This window comes from Mangifera indica, chromosome 3 (genome assembly GCF_011075055.1).
Source record: "Mangifera indica cultivar Alphonso chromosome 3, CATAS_Mindica_2.1, whole genome shotgun sequence".
In the NCBI taxonomy this organism is placed as follows: domain Eukaryota; kingdom Viridiplantae; phylum Streptophyta; class Magnoliopsida; order Sapindales; family Anacardiaceae; genus Mangifera; species Mangifera indica.
This window is the reverse complement of record NC_058139.1, coordinates 21,894,222-21,912,522: the sequence shown is the minus strand read 5'-3', so window position 1 is coordinate 21,912,522 and position 18,301 is coordinate 21,894,222. Positions and strand designations below refer to the sequence as shown.

Genomic DNA, 18,301 nt, shown 5'->3' with positions numbered 1-18,301 from the left:
CTCTTTCCTCTCCTGCAAAACCTTCTTTATCTCCGATCCCAACTCGCTCAACTCCGCACTCGACTAGCCAGCCGTTTCAGCTTTCGCGTCAGCAGCGACGTCCGATTTATCCGAGCTTTCTCAGCTTTCATCGATGGCTTTAAAAACGACGGATCGGTTTCTTCTCAATGCGGTTATGTTTGTGGGTATAGGGAGCCAGTGACACATGCCATTTGTGGTTTGACGAAGGTTTTCGGGGGAATGTACGCCGCCGGAAATTGCAGAGAAACTGCTATGTTCCGTCTATGAATGTGAGTTGGGATATCATCGGGGACGGCAGAGAAATGTTTGCAAAATAATGGTATAATTACACGAAGAATACCATGTGAATTTAGTTTTTAGAATCCTTTTGAGTTATTAAAGAACAATGTTTTGTATACAAACTGGTCAATCGAACCTATCCTTCACTTAAATCAGACTGACCACTAGTCTTGATTGATCGAATCTGTCTTTAACTAACTTACCATTGGGTGTTGGTAAAATCAGTTCGATCAACTAGTTTGATCTGAATTTGCAGACTCAAAATCACCCAACTTCACCTTATTCAAGATAGAGAAACACCCAAATTAAATTCAATCATTCCAGTTTCAATGCCCATTAAATTTAGTTAGCTAACAAATGGTACAAGATGGAGGTCACTCATTACCTGTAGTAAAAACTTCGGCTGATTTCTTTTTCTATTTATTCGCATTTGTTGATAGGAAGAGAAGATCAAGAAACAATAGCAGGCATGTATACAATCCCGAGCAATCGCACCGTACATGATTATTAGAGTCTCAAAATACAACATATGTTCAAACATTTTTCCTCAGCCTACTTTGACAACATATTTTATACCACAGCCACAGGTGGAGTTGGCCTATTCATTGCTCTTACTGGCGACTTCCAATCCATTACCTGCACAGGACAGAAAAATATAAAAGCGAAATTTGATGTTATGGATATGATCAAATACTTGAGGCTATCTTAACGGTACATAATCAAATATTTTAAATGCAGATAGTCTCAGAAAGAAAAGACATTATGGAAAAAAATTGACGAAAAAGAAGAGCAATAGCATCTTTCATTAGCCATCTTTATACATTATAAATCTTTTGGACAAAGGTTAAGAAAACGTTGTAGTTGTAAGAAAACAAGAAGTTACCATCGGGATCAAAGAAGAAGATTTGTTTGACCTTCCCGTTGGGCAGAGACCGTTGGAAAGTCTGAATTCCCTTGTCCTGCACAAGAAAATTCCTTTTATCTTCACCTGCTATTATTATCATAATTAAAGCAACGAATAGGCCAGTTCTTGTTTACGGTAGAATTTATTAGGTGGTAAACTTTAGCATGTTTTACATTCTGCCCATACATAAGCTCTAAAGGAAACGAAAGATTAAATTTAAGGATTTTGAAGTTCTTGCCCCCATTCGGTTCTAGCCTTAACCGCTCATTATGGAATATCCTCCTCTCATTTTAGTATAATCTTTCAGCACTGTAGCTCATGAATTGGAAACTTGAGACTACCAAGCACATTATGATAGTTTATATTTCTTAATTTGGTTGTTCAATTGTTGATATTGGATGCTAATTTATGTGTCCAAACAATATTCCAATAAAACAGTAATAAAAAACCTGAAGTATGGGTATGTTAAGCACTAGGATTTGTTTGGGACACATGTCCTAATCCTGAAGGGTGGGGTAAAGTATATATAAATGGGAGCTATAACTGTAATAGAGCAGGAGAAGAAATTAGGGCTTTTAGGCAGTTTTGGCAGTGGGCACTGGGAACCTTTTGGCTTAATGCGGGTTTCCAGCGCTTCGAATGACCAGAATTGGGAGGCCACAGCTTTCAAATGGTTGGTTTATCCACTATAAACTCCAAAGCAATAAAAATAACATTTGTTCTCTTCATCTGATTGTGTGTTTTGTTCTTTGGTTGAACATTGGTTGGGTATCTATCAGGGTACCAGAAGTAGAAAGAATATTCACTCCATTTTATCCGCCCTATTTTTGGTTAAACCATATCAACTAGGACTTCAAATTCCTGTTTTCGCAAAGCTTATTTTGGTGATAACTTCAAAAGAATGAAAGTTCACCCTATCAGTATTTACTTGTATTCACCAGTATTTTTGGGTTTCGATTGTAATTTTGAAAAATCTATGCAATAATGTTTAGATTTTGTTTTCAAAATTATTATTATTATTATGAATTGTTGTTTTCATTGTTTGCCAGCAGCACAGCAAAAAATGATTAAATACATTAAAAATAATTGAAAATTACAAGAAAAAACAAAGGAATACCTGAAGAGTGTGCACAAAGGATTCAAAATGGTCGACAGTGAAGCAGATATGATGACCTCTGGGGAGATGGCTAGCGTCAAGGACGGGTGACGTGGCGCTGTAGGGACCTTCTGGAAGCTTGGTGACGGGGCTTCTCTCGATAAGGTGAAGAGCAAAAGCTCCAGGAAAATTCAGCCATATCACCTTGAATTCCCCGAAATCTGGGGCTTCAATTTCCCGAAAACCAAAAATCTACAAAACAGAAAACCAAAGAACTACCAAACGTTCAAATTTCGAGTAAGTTCTAACAAAAAATCATCAGTTTCAGTGGAAAATTTTACCTCCTTGTAAAAGTTGGCGAGACGCCTTATATCCGAGGATTCTCTGGAGATGTGGTTCAGGGTTGCTGCTTGGGCTACTGGCATTTTTGTGACTCTGTTTTCAGTTTTTAGATGAATCTTTATCTGCCGTGGCGATTGTTTGCATTTTATAGTGGATTGTTTCCTCGTTCTTGAGCTATACGACGTCGTTTTTTTAAAATCACTGTCCCCGTTGAATTGTTGTTGAATTGGATTGGTGCACATTGTGAACCATTGGATCTCTGGGCAAATACACCAAAAATTTTTAATTGAAAAATTTGGTATATTTGCTTGTTCATATCAAATATACCAAAAATATAGATAATATATTTTGTTTGTTTGCTTTCTTATACCAAGTAATTTGCCATCTTGTTTCAAATGCATAACACACATAGTTTTAAAAACTGGACTGACCAGCTGAATTGGGACTCGGTGGTCAGTTAGGAAAACTTGTTTTAGCCTTTGAACTTGATTGACCTGCAGTTGAATTGGTTGAATCAATCTGTCTAAAACCAATACTATTCAACATATAATTACTTGCTGCTTTAAAACATGTCGGCATGATTGAAACCAATTATTGATGATAACAATGACAGGTTTTCTTGTTTCTGAAATAAAAGGTCTGCTGTGCAAGCAAATCATACATATCTGATGTAGGCTTTGATGCAACTTCTGAGACAGAAACCACAGCTATTTCTGGAGCCATTGTCTATTTTTTATTAGCCATACACTGGATAGTTTTCTACAAATCATGAAAATGAAATAAAATTTGTATCAATTAAATGTAAAATACTAGAATTGCAGAAACCTAGACTGAGAAAATTCACTGTAAACCATGTTTAATTTAGTGTATATACATGTATGTGGTGCATTTAAAGAATGTATAATTTAGATGATAAAGTAAATTCCATTTATGAATTACCCCATGTTCCCTTCAAGTCAACATATTTTCTATTTTGTCACTTAATGTAAATTAATGAAACAGAATCAAGTAAAGCAGAGCATTAAAGTCAAAAACAAAAATCTTATATTCAGCATTGCAAGGCCTACCTTCAACTGGACAAAATGTGCAAACAGAGGGCACTCCACATTCAACAAAATGTGAGGATCAAATCAGTTAAGATGGCAGAAACAAAATCCGTCTTCAGCCGGAGGAAATGAAGCCATGGTCTATCGCAAACTATTTATAGGAGTGACCTCAATCTTCTTTGGAGCTCCACACTTTCTGTATTCAAAAAGCATAGCTCATTGAATTAAGAAAATGGAAAAGAACATGAATTCAACCAATTCAATTCATGAAACAATACTAATGCTTGAGGCATTTTGGTTGTTAGTACATATGATTACAGACATTTCTGTAATCATAACAGGCATGTATACAATCCCGAGCACTCCTAAAGGACATGGTTGTTAGTCTCAAAATACAGCATATGTTCATAAATTTTCCCTCAGTCTACTTTGACAACATATTTTATACCACAGCCACAGGTGGAGTTGGCCTATTCATTGCTCTTACTGGCGACTTCCAATCCATTACCTGCACAGGGCAGAAAAATATAAAAGTGAAATTTGATGTTATGGACAAAAGCGAACACTTGAGGCTATCTTAAAGGTACATAATCAAGCATTTTAAATGCAGATAGACTCAGAAAGAAATGATGTTATGGAAATAAATTGAGAAAGAAATGATGTTTTAATTAATAAGTTGAATGGCTGTTGAAATGGATTGGTGCACATTGTGAACCATTGGATCCCAGTGCATTATAAGCTTATCATTACAATGTCTGCATCAATCAGTACTGAAAGAAGAATTATTCTTCGAGCTTTTGGAGCTGAGATTGTTCTCACAGATCCTGCTAAAGGGATGAAGGGGGCTGTTCAGAAGGCAGAGGACATTTTGGCTAAGACACCAAATGCTTACATGCTACAGCAGTTTGAAAATCCAGCCAACCCAAAGGTACATTTCTCAAGTGAAAAATGAAGTAGATGTAGTTGGTAGTACTAAAAGTTATCCAAATATATGTCATTGTTGGTGTAGATCCATTATGAGACTAATGGGTTACAGATATGGAGAGGCTCAGGAGGGAAAGTTGATGCCTTTGTTTCTGGAATTGGCACTGGTGGCACAATAACAGGTGCAGGGACATTTCTTAAAGAACAGAACCTCAAGATAAATGTATAATAAATGTTTAATTCAAAAGTTAGTCTAGATCGAAACCAATTTATTTTGTTTCAGAAAGTCGACAGAAACTAAAACTGTCTTTTAGAAAAACTAATGTTATTTATCTCCAGAGTCATTTGACATCTCATTGTTTTCTTTTTGTAATTAGCTATATGGTATGGAGCCAGGTGAAAGTCCTGTTCTATCCGGTAGAAAACCTGGTGAGTTGTATCTCTAATGTCTACACTTTAATGATCTCATCTCTTTGCATTTTCTTGTTCACGTGGTCTGAATATTTTTAACATATAATCGAGGCATTCAAACTTTTGAGGAAGGGAAATTTTTAAAGAGAAAAGTTTGTCTTCTACCTTGGTACTCTTTACTTCCTTACTAATGGTGTAAAGAAATTTTTATGACTGATCTGTTCATCTCACATAACCTCCTGTACATGCATAATAGTTTAAGTTGATGGCATTTACGCTAGTAAAGCTACGTATGAGATTAAGTTGACAACATTTAAAATGGCAAGTTTGTCTTCTACCTTGGTTCTCTTCCTTTTTCCCCTTTTTGTTCCTCCCTTCTAACTAATTTACAAAACCTCCATTCCAAGCAACCCATGTGGCTTTCCCCTATCATTTGGAAAACTCAAAAATATCAGCCAGCCCCACAATTGTTCCCTCGTTTACTACCCTGGTGGCAGCCCCGCGTCTCTCACAGTACACCTTGAACGTAAGAGCTGTAACATAATCTATATCTATGTCCACCTATGTATTAACTGTTTATTTTATATAATAAAGGATTTCTTGGGTTATTAGCTGTGTCTAACTGGATGCATATTGTATGTATAAATGTGAAGGTCTGCATAAGATCCAAGGAATAGGCGCTGGCTTTGTCCTAGGAGTTTTGCAAGTCAATGTTGTTGATGAAGTTATTCAAGTAAGCCAAATTTTCTCTCAAGAAATTCCTGAATTTGTGTATTACAAAATTTCAGCTCAATGCTCCATAAAGTCCTTCAAAAGCATGTTTTTGAATCGAGTTGACAGGGAAAATAACAAAATGAAAGGGTAATAACCTCTTGTAATATGTATCCTTGGAAGTTTGGATCGATGTTATGAGACAAAGTTGGATTAGTCTCACATTTACCGAAGATGAAATTTTTGAAGATTTTAAGTGAAATGGAAATTCATAGAGAGATACAGTTGATGTCGGGAAATTTAAACTTAGCATACATGCATATATCTTATTGGATATAGATGTCTGCTTACTTCTTCCAGTGACTATTTCTAGGCATGTTTTCAGGTTGCTAAACAGCCTTATTTTCAATTTTGCAGATGTCAAGTAATGAAGCAATTGAGGCAGCAAAGCTTCTTCCCCTGAAAGAAGGTTTACTTGTAAGTTTTCAGCTTCTCCAAAATCATTTTTCTGTAGGTTTAAAGCTGTTCTTGATAGCAATCTCGTGGAATAATTATGTAGTTTCTTTCTTTCTTTTATTTTTTTCACTCACTGCAGCAAATTTGTTTCTCGGAGTCATGTCTGATTATGGGAGTGTCTATTGCAGGTGGGAATATCATCTGGTGCTGCCGCCGCCGCTGCAATTAAGATTGCAAAGAGACCCGAGAACGCTGGAAAACTTATTGTTGTAAGTTGAATCATTCCCCTAGCAGATTCTCATAAAATCTCACCTGCATGTTTGGTAAAGTTTTCAATAATTTTCTGTGTCTGTGCTTAAAAATGGACTTGTGATTAACTGATGCAGGTAATTTTTCCAAGCTTTAGAGAGAGGTACCTGTCTTCTGTGCTATTTGAATCCGAGAGGAAGGAGGCAGAAAACATGGTGGTGGAGCCCTGATTTAGCATTTTGGTCTCCTATTGCTTCTTCTTGGCATAATTACATGAATTGTAGTTATTTTAAGTGCCTTGTGCTGCTAGCTACTCATTATACAGCCTATTTTTTTATATCAAATTTACCAAAAACATAGATAATATATGTTGTTTGTTTGGATTTCTTATACCGGGTAACTTGCCATCTTGTTTTACATGCCTACCACACATTATATTAAAAACTGGACTATTTGGCCGAACAGTCAGTCAGCAAAACTTGTTCTAGCCTTTGGATTGGATTGACTGGCACTTGAATCGGCTGAATCAATCCATCTAAAAGCAAAACCACTCAACAATTTAAAACATGTCGGCATGATTTAAACCAATTATTGAGGATAAAAATGACAGGTTTTCTTGTATCTGAAATAAGAGATTCGCTGTGCTAGCAAATCACACGAATCTGATGTAGCCTTTAATGCAACTTCAGAGACAGAAGCCATAGCTATTTCTGGAGCCATTGCCTATTTCTTCTGAGCAATACACTGGATAGTCTTCTACAAATCAAAATGAAAAAAAAATTGTGTCAAGTAATTGTAAAATGCCAGAATTGCAGAACACAGAGAAAATTTGAGGTAAAATGATGTATAACTTTATTTAATTTATCTTTTATTATAAACATTATTTTGTTTAAATTGTCAAAGTAATACAAGATTAATTTAGAATAATTATACCACATTAAGTGGCCAATCCAAGGGACTTTGGATTTTGAAACCACGGCCACAAAATGTTTTTGAATCTCTCCCACCCCATGAGTTAATTCAAGAAGTGACACTTTCTCCAAAGTTTATATGCTCATACCCGAATCAATTCTCAACCAATGTAGGATTCCTAGCAGTATAGATGCATCTTGATCATTAGATCTAGAATTAGAAAAAAACAAAAAAAACCAACATATTAAGAGACCTAAAAAAAGCACAATTCAATTAATCATTCCAAAAGAAAAGAGTAACATATATATATATATATATATATATATATATATATATATATATATATATATATATATATATATATATATATATATATATATATATGTATGTATGTATGTATGTATGTATGTATGTATGTATGTATGTATGTATGTATATTTATTTATTTATTTATCAAGAAAGAATATACAGATTTCAACTATAAAATATGATATTTACCTGGTAAAATAAATGAAACAGAAAATACCAAAAATCTTATACTCAGCATTGCAAGGCCTCCACCTTCAACAAAATTTGAGGATAAAATCAGTTAAGATGGCAGAAACAAAGCCCCTCTTCACCTGGAGGAAATGAAGCCATGGTCTATTGCAAACAATTTAAAGGAATGACCTCAATCCTGTTTGGAGCTCCACACTTTCTGTAATCATAAAGCATAGCTCATTGAATTAAGAAAATATAAGAAATTATGAATTCAACCAATTCAATTCATGAAACAACGGAAATGCTTGAGGTGTTTCGGTGAGTCGATAATATACCATATTTTTGTACAAATATTGTATCGTGGAATTAAGGTTGCCTTCCCAACATTCTTCTACTTCATCCTCTCCTTCTGTCCACTGTAGTCTTTCGAGCTTTGGTGTGCTTAAAACTCCATGACAAAAAGTCTCCATCTCCAAGCATTGCCTGACAATTACTTTTTTCAAGCATGAGAATTCAAGAGAATAATCCCCACAACAGAAGCTTTTAAGGCTGGACAAGCAGTGAAGTTCCAAACAATCCAAGTTGTTGAAAACAATTGAATTCTCCATTACTTCATCTCCCAAATGTGTCACAATTTCCTCCATCCTTTTGCAATCAGATACATTCACTCTTGTAAGTTGACCCAAAGTTTTAGTTTTTGAGGGGGTCAGTAAATATCTCAATCCATTACACTTTGAAATATTCAGAGTTGCCAAATTCTGGAAAGACACTGATGAGGACCATGAATTTTCTAAACTGTCACATTCTGATATTTTTAGAGTCTCGAGATTTTGAAAAGCATTGCAAGGCTGAAAATTTCCTCTCCACAGATGCTTTAACCTGGGCATTTCACATAACTCTAGTTTTTCCAATCTAGGCAATGCATCCTGGGAAATCAGTTAATCATAAAAAAAAGTGTTGAAATGAAAAAGAAAAGATGATGAATTTAAATGGGTAGCACTTTAAATGGTGACATTTGTGATATTTGTAGACATGATGATAATGTTGTCCCGTAAGCAAAATTGGTACTTGTTAAATTATAAACATGATTTAATAGAGTACTTGAAGCAAATACCTTGTAAACAAAGAACAGTGGCTGTTGACTGTCTACATGACTCCCTCGGATGCTCAATACTTCTGAAGCAAGGATCTCCACATTATTACAACCATATACCTTCAACACTTCCAAATTTGGCCATTCTGAAATATGCATATCTGCGTAGAAACTTTTGAGACTTGGTAGCATCTCTAGACACAGCTTGGTTAATTTAGAGAATACAAACCTGGGGACTTCTTCCCCCTTGGCAACAACTTCCTCCATCATACTGGACCTTTTCTCCAGAACTTCAAAAATCTCTTCAACTGAATCACAATTTTGTACTTCCAATATCTCTAGTTTCTGGTGCTTCCCAAGCATGTTAGATGGAAAAACACTTGCAAGATTTTTACAAAATCGTACAAACAAGCGATTTAATTTTTTGAAGGAATCCACAGAGACCTGATTGTTCCATAATTTTACCAGCTGATCAACATGACTGATTTGCAATCTCTCCAAACTAGCTAATCTTACCTGAAGATTACAAATTACAATTATAACATAAACATCCAATATTAGTAATTTTAAAAATTAAAAATTATCTATGATGAATGAGGAAAAAAAAAATTTAAATTAACGGGACGGATCACCTTTTCATCAAAAAGAGATTGCATGTGAGTAGAGTTCTCATTTGCACTCATTCCTTCGGGTTCTTTGCTTGATAATGTCATGTCACTACATACAGAACTGGAGATGAATGTTTGAATTCCAGGGCAATTATCAATCCAAAGTCTGAATAAGGAAGACATTTCAACAGAATTTGCTGTGGAGTTGCAGAATGTTGTGAGTTTAGGAAGATCTCTAAGCTTCAGCTGGTACAGTTTAGGAAACAACATCATTTTTGTTCTCCCTTCATCTTCATCTATTACTCTTTCCATTAACATACAATTAGATATCTCAAGCTCCCTCAGTTTGAAAAGACTTTTCACCATAGAAGATGGGAATAGATATTGCAAATGATCAAAGCCATCGATAACCAAGATTGTTAAATTCTGGAAGTAAGAAGATGTTTCCAAGCTGGGTAATACAACCTGCATGCATATAATTTTTCTTTTTAGAAAAAAAAAAAAAACTTCATTTTGATTCTTAAGTATGTGAATTTATTTGATTAAACAAATCAGTGTAAAAAGAATCAAAACAAACTTACCTTAACAGTGAAAAGGGATGAAAGATGAAAAAAAAAACTTCATTTTGATTCTTAAGTATGTGAATTTACTTTATTAAACATATCAGTGTAAAAAGAATCAAAACAAACTTTTCTTAATAGTGAAAAGGGATGAAAGATGAACACTGAGCTCCTTCATATAGATCTTCTGACAGTCCTTAACAATAATAGTTTGCGAGGGAGGAAATTCCAAAATTTTACTTCCCGAATAGATGCTTGTCAAATTCGGCAACGACTCAAACATGACGGAGTTCAATAGAGGGATTATAATTTTATCACTTCCCACATCTTTATCCCCTTCGCTTTTGATGATTTCTTCTATCAAGGCACAATTTTTCACTTCTATATCTTGGAGTTGAACAAAGCCCAATAGTACAGATGGAGCAAATATATATTTCAAGCTATTACAATTGTCAATTTTCAATGATCTGAATTTCTTTAAGCCTAAAATTTGTTGATGATTTACCTCCAAATCAAACACCTGTTCTAGTGACTCTCAATTTTTTACCTCTAAAATTTCCAAATTTTTGAAGTGGTATAACACATTCAATTGGATACCACTTGATATATCTGAAAATTTATCTACCACTAGTGACTTTAAATTCTAGAATATGTCCATTGGCAATTGGTCATTCCATAATTTTTCTTTCTTGTTATGAAATTCAAAAAGTGTCAAATGTTTAAAGTTAACAAAGGACAAAAAAAATTTGATTTTTAAAAGCCAAAGCAAAGAAAGTTACATAAAGTTAAATATAAGAATTCATATTCATGCTTGATGAAATTATAATATTGGATATTGACAATAATGCCCTAACTCCTAATCAACACGTTTCACATTCTTGTAATAAAAATATCTTTATCAAATTAATAATATAAAACCTTTTATGAAGATGGTCTTTAACAAATATTTCAAGAAACATGCTAATGAGATTAAAATAAGAACTTAGATGTGAATAACATGCAAAACTTAGACATGAATACCATGAAAGTTTTCAATTCTTGTGCTGCTACTTACTAGACAGGAAGATAAGAATATAAGCAGTATATACATATATATATGTATGTGAATAGACGGCAGCAACAAATTGAGAAATAGTGCAGAATTTTAAATTATCTTCAAATATCCATGAATATATAATATTTATCAATAGTAAAGACACAAAAAGGAAATTAAAAAAATTCTGTGAAAGAGTAAATACCTTATCAGAAAATATTTGCTTGATAGTGGAATTGAGATCCTCTTTCCAAAAATATTCTTGATGAGCATCTTGTTTCATCAGTTGTACTTTTTTTAGTAATGGTGTACTTAACACTCCTTGAGAAAAGGTGCTCAGTTTTGGACATTAACTCACCATAACTAGCTCCAAACAAGGGAATCTGAAGGAGTAATTGGCTGAACAGAAGAATGTGAGGCTTGATAAACAGAAGAATGTGAGGCTTGATAAACAGTAAAGTTCCAAAATTTTTAATTCACCAAACACAATCTCTTCTTCTTTGTCTCCATCATCTGCTATTACCTCGGTCAATAGCTTGCACTCTCTTATTCTCATTGTTGTGAGATTGACAAGAGTTTTGACTGCTTCATTTGCTAGTACCTTGGCTATTCCATTGCAATTGCATACCTCCAGAGTTCTAAGATTTTTCAAAGATGTTGCGGATGATATTAAAATTGTCAAACAATGACATCTACGTATTTGTAGCTTTTGAAGATTTTGAAGAAATGTATTCCCCTAGAAATCTTGTTTCCATATATGTCGTTGCTCATAGGGGAATAGCTCTTTGAAACTACTACCACTACAACCAAGTGACTCCAAACAATTTAATTTTTTAAGGAAATCGAACAAAGAAGTAACGAATTCATCATCAAAGTAAGCCAGCCACAGCGTTTTAAGCTTGCCAAAGCTCTCAGCTAGTTCAGAGTTGAGGAATGTCAATCTAAAGTCACGTGCATCTAATCTCAACACTTCCAAATTTGGTATGACCTAAAAATTATGAATAAGTAAATAAGTAGGTGTGAGCATTAAAACACCAACGAGACCGCAACGCACAAATAAATAGCTAGGAATATTTTATATGAATGGTACAAGTGTCACATGTTAGATTCATCTAATTACAATCAAGTAAAAACTTATATAATGTAAATTATATTGCTGAAATGAAAACATACAAGGCAAAGTCTTATCTACTTTTATGAGCCAAAATTCAATACAAAAAAATAAGAAATTGGTTTATAATGTGTGCAACTCATATTACTCATTAACACTAATTTAAACCTTAATTTTGATTCGGTGTACTGTAATGTTTGGCCGATGGGGGTCCCACATCAATTGGTTAACAGAAGGTTTTCCGACTTAAATATCGGAGCAGTTCCTCCACCAATTGAGCTTGTCATTTTTGTTGTACACTTAACATACTATAATTAGTGTGATAAAATATGTCTGAATGATTGTGAACATGTTACATTTATGAGTGGGTATGGAAGAAATTGAAATCATACCTTTTCTAACCAAAAAAGGGTAGGCTGCCTCTCCCCATCTCTAGCTTGGAAGCTAGGAAATTCGGAAGCATATACTTTTACCTTCTTGCATTTATACACACCCAAACTTCTTAGCATTGGCCACTCTATTGTGTGCAACTGAGGGTAGAAACATTTGAGTTCCCGCAAATTTTCAAGGTGGATATTTGTTAATTGTGGAAACAAAAATGTTGGGGCCCCGTTAACTTCCTCCTCAGAAACAATTTTCTCTAACCCACAAGAGTTTATCTACAGCTCTTTAAGTTGCAGAAGACCAATAGCAATAGAAACAGGAAAGAGACTTTTCAAACTCCAACAATTCTTAACCTTCAAACTCTCTAGATTGTGAAAGGTGAGACACCCTTGAGTATTAGATGGAACAATAGTCAATAACTTTTCACAGAATTCAACTCTCAATACTTTTAGTTTGCAAAAGGATTCCACATGGAGTTTTTGGTTGTACCATATCAACTGCAAGTTATCCAAGTGCAAGAACACCAACTTCTCCAAGCTTGGAAAAGCAACCTGCAACAAACAATTTATGATATTAATATTTGGGCATCTATGTATGACTAAGAACCAAAAATTGTTTAGTTAGGTTGAACAACTGTTAGACCAAATCAAATCCTAAGGTTTGTAGGGAACAAAATCAGAACAAAAATATTTTTAGTTCAGATAATAATAACAAAGATTATTGAACACGATATTAAAATTGAAACTAGCTCATAATAGAAAACTTTTTTCACCTACGCATAAAAAGAAAATTTCTACTTGCTGGAAAAACTTTTAAGGATATTATAAATGAAGGGGTGAAAAATTCTGGAAACAAAAAATTCTTCTTGCAAAATATGGGAAAATCATTTAAGAAAAGACAAACTTTTCATTGAAAAGAGGTGTATTATGATCAAAATGATCAGTCTTCAAATCAGAGAAAACAAACGTCTCCATCTTCAGACAGTTGGTTATAGTAATACTTTTCAAGGAAGGGCATTCCAAATAGTTAGTTCCTGAATAGAAGTTTGTCAAGTCAGGCAATAGCTCAAGAACAATGGAATTCAGATGAGGGATGGAAATTTTATCAATGGCTCCCTCCATTCCTTCGTCCTTTGTAATAATTTCTTCAATCAAAGCACAATCCTTTACTTCAATTTGTTGAAGTTGGTCAAGGCCCAAGATGATAGCAGGAGTAAATATATATCTCAAGCTGCTGCAACTGTGAACTTTCAGTGATTTCAGGTTGTTGAAGCCCAAAATTTCTTCCTTACTGTTCTTTATTGTCTTTCCTTTTATATCAAATAAATCTTCCAATGAATGGTAATTTCTCACCTCCAAAGTCTCCAAATTTCTTAAGTCATTGATTACATGGAATGGAAAAGCAGTTGACTTATCAAAATCCTCATCCAATACTAGCCACTTTAAATTGCAGAATAAGCCCACTGGCAATCCTTCATTCCAAATTTTCTCCTTTAATGCGGGGAATTCAGAGAGCTTGACATATTTCATGTTGCGGAAACCAATCTGCAAAATCCAAAAAAGGGGTTAAAACACGGTACAATCAATATTTTGAATTTTGAGAGCTTAAAAAAAATAAAGCTTAATTATGCAATGAAAATTTTATTTTATTTTTTTATAGTTTTAATTTGTCTGTTCATTGATACGTAGGACCACCTGAAAGTTGGACAAGAAAGAGCATGGATGGATTTGAAATCTTATGCTGCTACTAATCGTACAGGTAGCACAGAAAATACCCACTACAGAGCCCTATATGTGTTAACAAGAAAATGAAAAAATTGCATAGCATTATAATATTCTTTTGCATGTACTTGATACCATTTAGGTTCATCCATATATATATACACACATTAAAATTGGGTTTAAAAAATGCATTCTGGAGTTACAAGTAGTTCTCGTAAAAATTTAACAAGGTATAATGGCTGTTCTAGAGCAGTTTGAGATAAAGAAGAATCCAAATCAAAACAAAAAATAATTGTTCAAAAACCAACTTGGAAAAAAAATTGAACAAATCTTCCTTGATTTTAAACTTGCTTGCCATGCAATTGATTTGTATATGTCATCAGTAGATTGAGATTCGTGGAATCCTGGAATTAAAATTGAAATACGAGTTTGACAACTTTTATCCTAGTCTATACAAGAAAAAGCTTTTGTAGTTATGATTTTTGCAGCATTGCATTAATCTCTCCGGTAAAATCAACATTATTATATACTTAACATCCCAATTAATATTACAAATAAACATATCTATTAGTAGTAATATTTAAAATAAATATGAATAGCAATCCTGTAAAAAGGAAAGAAAAACAAATATTTTGTGGAAGAGTAAGTACCATATCTGTAAATATTTATTGGACAGTAGAATTGAGATCATCCTTCCAAAAATATTCTTTATTAGTGTCTGATTTTGTCAATTGTACTTTCTTCAGCAATGGTGTGCTTAATACTCTCTCAGAAAAGATGTTCAATTTTGGGCATTGACTCACAATAACTTGCTCCAAACAAGGAAATTGAAAGGAATAATTGGCTGAGCAGAAGAATGTCAGGCTTGATAAGCAGTAAAGCTCCAAAACTTCCAATTTCCCAAACACAATCTCCTCTTCTTTGCCTCCATCATCTGCTATTACCTCGGTCAATAGCTTGCACTCTCTTATTCTCATTGTTATGAGATTGACAAGAGTTTTGGCTGCTTCATTTGTTAGTACCTTGGCTATTCCATTGCAATTGCATACCTCCAGAGTCGCAAGATTTTTCAAAGATGTTGCGGATGGCATTAAAATTGTCAAACAATGACATCTACATACTTGTAGCTTTTGAAGATTTTGAAGAAACGTGTTCCCTCGAAGTTGGAAATCTTGTTTCCATATATGTCCTTGTTCATAGAGAAATAGCTCTTTGAAACTACTACCACTAAAATCAAGTGATTCCAAACAATTTAATTTTTTAAGGAAATTGAACAAAGAAGCAATAGATTCATCATCAAAGTTACGCAGCCGTAGTATTTTAAGTTGGATAAAGCTCTCAGCTAGATCAGTGAGGAGGAATGCCAATTTGAAGGCATAAGCATCTAAACCAACCACTTCCAAATTTGGTATGACCTAAAAATTACGAGCGAGTAAATCAGCAGGCATGAGCATTAAGACAGCAAGTATACTGCAACGCACAAATAAATAACTACAATTTTTTTATAAATGGTACAGGTGTCCCATGCTATATACATTTAGTTTGGATATAATGTAAATTTGATGGTTGAAAAGGAAACATACAAGGCAAAAGTCCTATCTACATTTATCCTAGTTAATTTTAACACAAACTATAAGAAATTGGTTTCTAATGTGTGCAACTCATATTACACATTAACTTTCTCCAGCTCAATACTTTATTTATATATTTAAATTATTAATTAAATAAATATCCTCCAAAGTAAATATAGACTTTAAACAAAAATTACATAAATGGACAACAAATTTTAATCTACAAATTCAATAATATCTTGCAACTGAAACATTCAGATGATTAATATATATTAACTTAGACAGATTTTAGAGAAAACAAACTTATCATAATCAAGAAAAAGGAAAAGTAGCCCTCAGTTTATTTTCATTTGCAATAGAAACATTAATGTCCTTGTGAATTGGAATTAAAAATTCACAAATGAATAATTTTATCATGATTTTGAGTTGGTGTACTATTGTTTATAGGCCCAATTGTTATCTAAAATCAATTGGTTAACAGAAGTTCTTTGTTTTTATAAATGAAGAGTTCCTCCACCTATTGGGCATGTCTTTTGTGTTGGATACTTATTTGTACACCAATAGTACTAGAAAGTGCAACCCCTAATAAAAGGGATGATGATCAGTATCAATCTGGATAATGTACAAATGTCTTATTTATGAGCGAGTATGGATGCAAATGAAATCATACCTTTTCTAACAATAAAGGGGTAGGCTGCCTCCCCTCGTCTCTAGCTTGGAAGCTAGGAGATTCGGTAGCATATACTTCTATCTTCTTGCATTCATACACACCCAAACTTCTTAGCATTGGCCACTCTATTGTGTGCAACCGAGGGTAGAAACATTTGAGTTCCTGCAAGTTTTCAAGGTGGATATCTGTTAAATGTGGAAACAAAAATGTTGGGGCCTCGTTAACTTCTTCCTCAGAAACAATTTTCTCCAACCAACAGGAGTGTATCCGTAGCTCTTTAAGTTGGACAAGACCAATAGCAATAGAAACTGGAAACAAACTTTTCAAAGTCCGACAATTCTTAACCTTCAAACTCTCTAGATTGTGAAAGGTGAGACGTCCTTGAGTACTAGATGGAACAATAGTCAATAACTTTTTACAGAATTCGACTCTCACTACTTTTAGTTTGCAGAAGGATTCCACATGGAGTTTCTGGTTGTCCCATATCAGCTGCAAATTATCAAGGTGCAAGAGCACCATCTTCTCCAAGCTTGGAAAAGCAACCTGCAGCAGACAATTCATGACATTAATATTGGGGCATTTATATATGACTCAAAACCAAAAAGTGTTTAGTCAGATTGAACAACTGTTAAACCAAATCAGATCTTCAGGTTAGTAGGGAACAAAATCATAAAAACAATATTTTGAGTTCAGATAATGGTAACAAAGATTGCTGACCATGATATTAAAATTAAAACTAGTTAATGGAAAACTTTTTCCACCTATGCAAAAAAATATATTCTGCTTGTTAGTGTAACTTTTAAGGATATTATAACTGGAGGGGTGAAAAATTCTGAACATGAAAATTCTTCTTGCAAAATATGTACATTACGATCAATTCTTGAGGTTTTAGGGAACAGAACCATAACAACAATATTGTGAGTTCAGATAAAGATAACAAAGATTGTTGACCACAATATAAAAATTAAAACTAGCTTAGAGAAAACTTCTTTCACTAATACCTAGAAAGAAAATTTCCATTTGTTGGAGTAACTTTTAAGATATTATAACAGAAGGGGTGAAAAATTATGGAAATGAAAATTTTCCTTGCAAAATATGAGAAAATTATTTAAGAAGTGACAACCTTCTCACTGAAAAGAGGTGCATTATGATCAAAATGGTTCATCTTCAAATCGGAGAAAACAAACGTCTCCATCTTTGAACAGTTGGCTATAGTAATACTTTTCAAGGAAGGGCATTCCAAATAGTTAATTCCTGAATAGAAGTTCGTCAAGTCAGGCAATAGCTCAAGAACAATGGAATTCAACTGAGGGATGAAAATTTTATCTATGGCTCCCTCCTTTCCTTTGTCTTTTGTAATAATTTCTTCAATCAAAGCACAATTCTTCACTTCAATCTCTTGAAGTTGAGCAAGGCCCAAGATGATAGCGGGAGTAAATATATATCTCAAGCTGCTGCAACTGTGAACTTTCAGTGATTTCAGGTTGTTGAAGCCCAAAATTTCTTCCTTACTGTTCTTTATTGTCTTTCCTTTTATGTCAAATAAATCTTCCAATGAATGGTAATTTCTCACCTCCAAAGTCTCCAAATTTCTCAAATCATTGAATACATGAAATGGAAAAGCAGTTGACTTATCAAAATCCTCATCCAATACTAACCACTTTAAATTGCAGAATAAGCCGACTGGCAATCCTTCGTTCCAAATTTTCTCCTTTAGTG

The 18,301-nt window shown here is 33.9% G+C and overlaps 4 protein-coding genes across 4 annotated transcripts in view; 1 reads left to right on the top strand and 3 right to left on the bottom strand.

The window, feature by feature from the left end:
• The window catches only part of LOC123211639, an 89,631-nt gene that overhangs the window by 29,374 nt on the left and 41,956 nt on the right, over window positions 1-18,301 (bottom strand). The window lies entirely within an intron of this gene.
• Window positions 751-2,802, bottom strand: LOC123210181 (uncharacterized protein YwkD-like). Its single transcript, XM_044628417.1, has 4 exons — window positions 2,642-2,802; window positions 2,322-2,552; window positions 1,184-1,259; window positions 751-936 (listed from the first exon to the last, which is right to left on the bottom strand). Exons 1-4 carry the CDS (start codon window positions 2,723-2,725, stop codon window positions 899-901), a joined length of 429 nt encoding a protein of 142 aa, XP_044484352.1. The 5' UTR covers window positions 2,726-2,802; the 3' UTR covers window positions 751-898.
• The window catches only part of LOC123210164, a 71,211-nt gene continuing 55,757 nt past the window's right edge, over window positions 2,848-18,301 (bottom strand). The window contains exons 7-8 of the mRNA XM_044628396.1: window positions 3,074-3,136; window positions 2,848-2,901 (exon numbers count right to left, since the gene is read on the bottom strand). The gene's annotated coding sequence lies outside the window, so the exon portion shown is untranslated. The remainder of the gene's footprint in view (window positions 2,902-3,073; window positions 3,137-18,301) is intronic.
• Window positions 4,428-6,669, top strand: LOC123210186 (cysteine synthase-like). The gene is made up of 7 exons (XM_044628421.1): window positions 4,428-4,616; window positions 4,698-4,835; window positions 4,990-5,041; window positions 5,677-5,756; window positions 6,152-6,211; window positions 6,379-6,459; window positions 6,577-6,669. Exons 1-7 carry the CDS (start codon window positions 4,440-4,442, stop codon window positions 6,667-6,669), a joined length of 681 nt encoding a protein of 226 aa, XP_044484356.1. The 5' UTR covers window positions 4,428-4,439.

Bases quoted from the DNA above. Each gene is read 5' to 3' on its own strand.
- LOC123210181 (XM_044628417.1), bottom strand. From the start codon at position 2,725: ATGCCAGTAGCCCAAGCAGCAACCCTGAACCACATCTCCAGAGAATCC. The intron at 2,553-2,641 runs GTAAAATTTTCC...TCTGTTTTGTAG, and splicing joins TCGCCAACTTTTACAAGGAG to ATTTTTGGTTTTCGGGAAAT. The intron at 1,260-2,321 runs GTATTCCTTTGT...TTTCTTGTGCAG, and splicing joins CCTTTGTGCACACTCTTCAG to GACAAGGGAATTCAGACTTT.
- LOC123210186 (XM_044628421.1), top strand. From the start codon at position 4,440: ATGTCTGCATCAATCAGTACTGAAAGAAGAATTATTCTTCGAGCTTTT. The intron at 4,617-4,697 runs GTACATTTCTCA...TTGTTGGTGTAG, and splicing joins AAAATCCAGCCAACCCAAAG to ATCCATTATGAGACTAATGG. The intron at 5,042-5,676 runs GTGAGTTGTATC...ATAAATGTGAAG, and splicing joins TCTATCCGGTAGAAAACCTG to GTCTGCATAAGATCCAAGGA.